Source organism: Saccostrea echinata, unplaced genomic scaffold (assembly GCF_033153115.1).
Source record: "Saccostrea echinata isolate AGI-Se365-2 ecotype Australia unplaced genomic scaffold, CSIRO_AGI_Sech_v1 ptg000062l, whole genome shotgun sequence".
In the NCBI taxonomy this organism is placed as follows: domain Eukaryota; kingdom Metazoa; phylum Mollusca; class Bivalvia; order Ostreida; family Ostreidae; genus Saccostrea; species Saccostrea echinata.
In genome coordinates, this window is record NW_026889811.1 from 7,994,087 (window position 1) to 8,001,953 (window position 7,867).

At 35.6% G+C, this 7,867-nt stretch overlaps 1 protein-coding gene across 1 annotated transcript; it reads left to right on the forward strand.

The window, feature by feature from the left end:
- The first annotated feature begins 306 nt into the window (after positions 1-306).
- On the forward strand, positions 307-6,404 carry LOC133175252 (complement C1q subcomponent subunit B-like). The gene is made up of 2 exons (XM_061310354.1): positions 307-409; positions 5,947-6,404. Exons 1-2 carry the CDS (start codon positions 307-309, stop codon positions 6,402-6,404), a joined length of 561 nt encoding a protein of 186 aa, XP_061166338.1.
- Positions 6,405-7,867: the final 1,463 nt, after the last annotated feature.

Consider the following 7,867-nt stretch of genomic DNA (forward strand, 5'->3'; position numbering starts at 1 on the left):
TGAGAATATAAGACAAAAACCATACAGAGAACAAAATAAAAAGTCGAATACAGAAAATTTTTGAAACGCAGCTCGAAAAAGAAAGGTAAGGCTTGGAAAGAAAAGTTGTACAACTTGAGGAAGTGCTATATTATTCTGAAATAATATCTGAGAAGAAAAGAGATATAAACGCAAAGTTTGGCAAAAATATCAAGACCTCTACAGGTCCAACAGTTTTGTTAAAAGAAAATCCGGTTCAAATCTCTTCACCAAGTTCTATCACAAAGGACGAAAAATTCTTGAAGACACAACAGAATTTTACAATGAATGAGACCAAAAAACCAACAAATCAATCTCAAGTCCTCTCATAAAACAAATCAATTCATGAAGAAGACACATAATTCATCTAATGAGAAACGTCTTTTGACAGGTGAGAACTGTACTACCAGATCTTCTAGTTTTATCTTGATTTCAAATAACGTTTACAATCATGCGATCTATCCACAGGCTTTGATTGTCTTTAGTATAATATTTTGTGCATTGGCATTCTGACTTTTCCTTCACGATGTAGTATATTCTCTGCAACTAAATTGTTGCAAGAAATACTGGAATCTATTTGTCCGTCTATCCATGCATCCTTCTCCGTCCATAGACTTCGGCGAGTTCCTGACTTTTCGCATCGAAACTATACTTAAACAATTTGAACATTTTTTGGATGTTTCATTTGACGCAAACTTCAGGAACTGCATCTGACTTATTAACCTAATTCGTGATAGAGTGACTGTTTCAGCATTTTGAACCACCGAAATATGACTGGTATATTGCTGACTCAGCGTAAAACAACAATAATCAATCAGAACTGGTTCAGTTTTACATAGCACAACTTGAGTGATATATCTTCGCTGAGCGTAAAGATCCCTTTTAAGCCTTTTAGGTTCATTCATAGCATTCATATAGATGTGTGCTTTGAATGCTGCATTTAGCACCAGGTTTCCAGAAAACTTCATTTTTCATCACCTTTCAGATGTCCAGACAGCAACGCCTCTATTCGCACACAGTGTAGCATTCTCTGCCTATGTGTCTACATTCGAGACCGATATAACAAAAGACCACACAATTAAGTTCGACAGAATAGTGACAAATGTTGGCAATCACTATAATCCACATTCCGGAATATTCACTGCTCCACATCATGCTGTGTATGTGTTTACATGGAACCTTTATTGTAAATGGGGTGGCTATATATGTTCTCAGATTATTGTCAACTCGAATGCTGTTGGGACCATGCTCTCAGAAGGCAAGGGTGCTTCAAACGTTAGAAGTACAACAGGAGTCGTGGTGGTAGAGGTCAGTCTAGGTGACGTGGTGTTTGTCCGTACTATATCGAACAGATTAATAAAATAATCCATAGTCAAAATAAGTATTAAACAATGTCATACGTCAAGCAAAATTCAATGCAAAATGAAATAAAGGTGATATTTGCAAACAATTTTAATGATCATACATTTGCAAATTTGCTGACTTTGGACGAGACGATAGATAGTCCTATGACATCAACTTACTAGTATTTGTCAGTAGCATAATTAATGGTAACAAAACATACTATCGCGTACCGAACGAGTTGAGGGACATTATCACCATTTGCAGATGATTTTAAATATTGCTAAATAAATTGGGGAGTTGATGGTGGAAAAGCTGTTTTGTATAGTTTTGTATAATCTATTTATTAACTCGAGTCAGTAAAACGTCCAAACTTAATGTGAATGAAGATGTGACGAACCCTAAATTGATAAACAGACCCAGAAAGACCCTTTAGGTATCTTTTTCAACAAATACAAGTATATACTTTGTCAATCCCCTTTCTACACTCCTAGCGAACCATTTTCTTTCCCCAAAAAATTAGTTGAATGACTCAACCTTATTTGCAGTGTAACGATCAATGCCAGTCCTACAAGTCATTATAATGGTATTTTTTTTTAAATTTATGTCACTTAAATACTTTTTGCAGTGTCAGAAAATTGTATCTATCACTAGCTAAACAAGCACACTGTCATTTATTAACTAGTAAATACATGTATGTATTTAGTAAGAAGGGGTTTCAGTGTTTTCGTTGAAATGTTTATTGGCTTTCAAAATTGATTTCACTACTTAAATTGTACATAAAGAATGTATTTACTCTGATAAGGGAAAAAAAGTTTTAAATGGTTCTTGAGCCAAAAAAGCCTTCAAGACTTTCAGAGTTTAAGTGTCTTCACTGCATCATAATGGTTGGCAAAGATGATGATATCAATGCCATAATTCTCAAACACGTGAAAGATTTTTTTTAAATTGTTTAAAATTTATATCAGAATGGAATTCAACTATTTGGAGAAGAGTCAAAGAAATTCATGGCCTATGGCCTATGTACCTCCATCTCCTCTCTTCTTGTTTTATGTTTGTTCTCCTATCTTCAAGTAGTTCTTCATTAGTGATGGTTCTTGGCTAAAAGATACGCAATTCCTTCAAAGACATTATAATCTGGAAGACATCTATGCTATTGATTACTTCAATCAGCTTCAATGATTCTGCATAATACAGAAGGACTTCTAGAACACCATTAACTTGGTGTTGATGCTAACTTTTAATGGTTTCCACATCTTTCTCGAGATGCGAATCCCCCCCCCCGGCTTTTGATATGCGGGCAGAACGTCTATCTCAGCGCTGATGTTGCTTCCCAGGTAGATAAAGTCTTGTAATTTCTTTACTGCCTAAGTCACATTTAAGCCGAAGGTCGGGCGACCAAATTTTTTTCGTATCGTCGGCTGAAAAAAACAGGATTGGCCGACACCGACACTAGTATCGAGTGACACAGAGTAGTCACATTAATTCCTAGGAACAACGATGCCTTTAAAAGTTGAAATATTTATAAATTGTCAAAACGTCCCTCGATTATCGTTCGCTGAGCCGACACTAGTATCGAGTGACACAGAGTAGTCACATTAATTCCTAGGAACAACGATGCCTTTAAAAGTTGAAATATTTATAAATTGTCAAAACGTCCCTCGATTATCGTTCGCTGAGCCGCAGTTTGATTTTCACCGTCGGCCGACTTTTACGGAAACCCAATTTCTAAATGTTGACCGACCGACTTAGCAAACTGTCTGTCGATAATCGGATGATGATCGAAGGTTGGGCGATGGACTATTCAATGACTGCTTTAATTGGAAGAATCGGCCATCGACTCAGAAAAAAATATAACTTGGCCCGACGGAAACAAAATTGGTCGGCCGACGAAATTAGATGTAAAAAATCGGTCAAGACAACAAACCCTCCATTCGGATTCGGCATTTCTGCCTACGTGTCTACATTAGAGACAGATATATCAAAAGACCACACAATTAAGTTCGACAGAATAGTGACAAATGTTGGCAATCATTATAATCCACATTCCGGAATATTCACTGCTCCACATCATGGTGTGTATGTGTTTACATGGAACCTTTATTGTCATTCAGGTGGCTACATTTATTCACAGATTATCGTTAATTCTAATGTTGTTGCTGCCATGCTCACAATAGGCCAGGGCGTAACAAATATTAGAAGTACAACAGGAGTCGTGGTGGTAGAGGTCAATCAAGGTGATGTGTTGTTTGTTCGCACTCATCCTACTAACACCCATATTGGAAATCTCTATAGCTGGTCAGAGAAATCAACATATAGCGTCCTTATGACGGCGATGAGGCCTTTGTGAGGTCAAGTTGACATACAAAACGAAGTTCCATTCGTTGCTCTGCTCCACTATTTCTCTTAGGTAAATACATTCGATCAAAACAGGATCTGTCTCTCTTAAATCCTGCTGGCTCCTTCCTTTATAGGTGATTTACTATGATTGAACTTACTAGAACTTTTGTTCAGAACCTAGAACTTTGCTGATGACAGATAACAACATACATGTACATGTAATGCTCCTCCAGTTGCTGCAATCCATTAAATCTGCCTTCCTTGGCAACTTTACAATCAGTCTCTTAGCATGATGGCAACTTCTCTGTCGTCCAGATCTTTCGAAGTTTCTTTGTAAGTAAATCTGGTGTGAGGTGTCACTGTCTATAAATCTAGCATTATACTAAGAAAGATCCATAAAATTTCATTACAATCTAATACTCAATAGACAGTGAATGACAATTCAGTAGAAGTAAATGAATTTCATGTATATTGTCATGTAGAAAAGGAAAATCCGTATAGTCATTTATAATGATTGAGAAATGACTGTGGGTCTCTATTGAATACTTTTTAACACAAAGAGGACTTATACTGTATTACAAATGCACTATTCAGAATTATACCTTTATCTATCATTATTTCACAAATATAGCACTTTCTTGTGATAACAGATTTAGATAGATTCGGAATGGTATTTAGAGTGCTATTCCTAATTTTTCTGGTTAAAACATCGTCGGCGAAAACATGCGAGGAAAGACTTGATCACATAGAAAATCTTCTGGACAGCCTCAAGTTGAGGATGGGAGACAAGAAAGATGCAGAGGACAAAGTAGGAAGCGGAATAGAATTTTTTTTTGAAATGCAGCTCGGAAAAGAAAAGCAAAAAATGGAACGAAGAATTGCACTTCTTGAGAAAATGCTACATGACTCTGACATACAAATGGATAAAATGAAGGCCAGAGTCTCGGAAGTAGAGTCTACAAATCGGGAACTAATTGTGAAAATCACAGCTATGGAATTAAATAATTGTGACGTATCTGAAAAGAAAAACCATATAAACACAATTTTTGAAAAAAATATAAAGACGTCGACGAAACCAACCTTGTCGAAAGATAACAAGGTTCAAGTTCCTTTCGAAAGTTCAAGGACAAGGGGCGAAGTATTTGTGAAAGCACAACGGAATTTTTCAAGGACAGAGATTAACATCCAACCTAGTTTTCAAAAAACAAATCCATCCATAAACAAGAAACAAGATCTATCTATAGAAAAACGTCTTTTGACAGGTGAGAATTGTATACTAGAGCTTTTAAATATTAGTTTAATAGTATAGGTAAACGTTTCCGATTAGTTGATCTATCCATACTCTTTATTTATTGACATCCCTGCTTTTTACAATTATTATACGCCCCACAATAAAATTATTTAGAACTGTTTCAGGTTTCATAACACACAAAAATTCGTTTCAGGTTCTCCAAAACAAATTAGTATACATGCCTCTATATAAATGCACCAATAGCGAAAGCCTAGTAGTAGGGTGTTCGCTTCGTGATCGGGGGTGGGGTCGGGGGTCGGAGGTTATCTTTCTCGGCGCAGCTTCAAACCTTAATTAGACGTTTTACATTGGTAGTGAGTATTCCTTCGCAAAGCGACTGACATTAGAAGAAAAAAATCAAGGGTCTTTCGAATATGACCTTATAAAAGTAGGCCACGTGCTTTGGTAGGCGTAGGCACGATGATAACCCTCAATGCTCAATGGCCCTGAGTGGCAAGTTAATGTCTATAAAATTAAATTCGTTGTATTCCATACTTATCACGTGATCACATACTATATATATCCTCACTCATTCATGTTCGATTATCGAGTCTCGCTATATACACGTATATTTAAAAATGAGATAAACATTATGTATTTGATATTTTATGTATTTTACGGTTCTGAATGTATTGATAAATGAAAAATTTATTTATAATAGACTGAATCAATATTATAATTATATAAGGCAATGCAAAATAAAAGGTTATAGCGAGTACCATTCCTAACATATGAGTTCTTTTCATTACTATCATACTTAGAATATAATTGTTTTATATTCGGACGAACATAGTGAGGGAGAATATAAAAATATGAAACTCTTCACCAGTACATTTGATTGTGTCTCATATGATAGAAAATTCTCGCAAGAGTTTTAAATGCTGCATTTGACCTACATTGTGTACGTCATGATAAAATATAGTTGATAGATAACTAGATTTAAAATCATCTTTCAGGTGTCCACACAACAAAGCCTCCATTTGCAGACGGTGTAGCATTCTCTGCATATGTGTCTACACACGAAACAGATATATCAAAAGACCACACAATTAAATTTGACAGAATAGTGACAAATCTTGGCAATCACTATAATCCACATTCCGGAATATTCACAGCTCCACAGCATGACGTGTATGTGTTTACATGGAACCTTTACTGTTATGTGGGAGGCTATATTTATTCCCAGATCCTTGTCAACTCTAATGCTGTTGGGGCCATGTTCACATCGGGCGAGGGCGCAACAGCTGTTAGAACTACAACAGGAGTCGTGGTGGTAGAGGTCAATCAAGGTGATGTGGTGTTTGTCCGTACTCATCCTACTGAAAGCCACCTTGGAAATCTCTACAGTCTTTCCATTTGGAGATCGTCATTCAATGGATGGATGATATACGAAAACAAAATACACGAAAAATAAATCACTATGTTGAATTCATATCAGAAAATTAAACCAGGGAATAAATAACAGTATTAAAAGGTTCCATATAACATACATACCATGCGGTGGAGTAGTGAATGAGTATATATTAGAAAATAAGAAAAAGAGTAATACCTATTTTACATGTGTCTATTTTGATTTTTGAAAAAAAGAAGATATTTAATGTATTAGAGATAGATGAAAGTGGATACTTACAGACATAAATTAATGCAAGATAAATTCAGCCTGAACATGAAACTATGTATTTCATCAAATGTTCTTTTTATAACTACCCACATTTTAAACAATTGTCTTGTGTTTTAATTGGTTTTGATTTAGGAGGGTTTAGTAAAATTGTAGCACGAGGTCATTCGCATACATTTTTGAATTACCATATGAAGTACGTACATGTATATACAGTAAAAACTTGCTAATAAGGTAGTACTGGGGTATTAATCAATGAAATTCTTTACATCCATACAAGAATGGGTTATGATATGAGGGTTGGGAAAAGATATAAATTCCATATAACCAAGATTTTCTTATATTCTTATATACAAGTTTTACTGTACACTTACATAGACAATAAATGATGATGATGATAATCAAAAAATAAGTAAAAACAAAATCAATGCACATAAATAAATTTAACTATGATTCGCACAACTAATTAGGAGAAAATTAAAAGACAAAAATACCCTGGACTTCCTACCCTAATCTTTAATCAATGTCTCCCGGACAACTGGCCTGACCAAGGGTTTTGACTAGAAGTCTCTAATCAACCGGTGTCTCCAGCACACTTTGACACAAGAGTACAGCCTTATTCAGCCTTTATTTCCAATGCCAAAGCTACGGTGGTCGACCATTTGACACTACATATACAATACGGCTTATCCAGCTCTATAGTAGCCTTCTATGTTCATTGCGATTCTGCTTATTCAAGCGTCCTTACTACTCTATCACCCTTACCCGGCCACTACTTTACGCAGCTGCAGCGAAACAACAACAGACTGATTCTGTTAACAACCGCTAGTTATATAGCATAAGATACGTCCATTTCATGATAGGGGAAATAGTTAATTCCATGTCAAAAACCCTAACTTCCCTTTTAGCAATCATTGGTACAAACCTTGATTTATCACATCATCCACCCCGTGAAGTCATATGTTCCGAATGAAAACAACAACGATTCAAGGCTATTATTTTTTTTTTCTGTCTATTTGAAAAGACTATCCTTTTGAATGAAATTCTTCTTGAATTACAGCAATTTTTTCTTCTCAATCTTCCCTCTTAGACCCATTTGGTTATTATTATTTATTGGTTTATTATTTATTATTATTTGGTGCCTTCTCAAATTTTTGGACGTGGTGGAATTGAAATCACAAATTGCAGAACAACAGTTCCTTGCTGCATTCACCGATTGCTTTGACAATTCTTCATCTTTCATAAGTCGGTAAGGACAG

What these genes read in the sequence shown, in the direction of transcription:
- LOC133175252 (XM_061310354.1), top strand. Translation starts at nt 307, where the DNA reads ATGAGACCAAAAAACCAACAAATCAATCTCAAGTCCTCTCATAAAACA. An exon ending in TGAGAAACGTCTTTTGACAG is followed by an intron (nt 410 to 5,946) that starts GTGAGAACTGTA and finishes ATCATCTTTCAG; the next exon opens with GTGTCCACACAACAAAGCCT.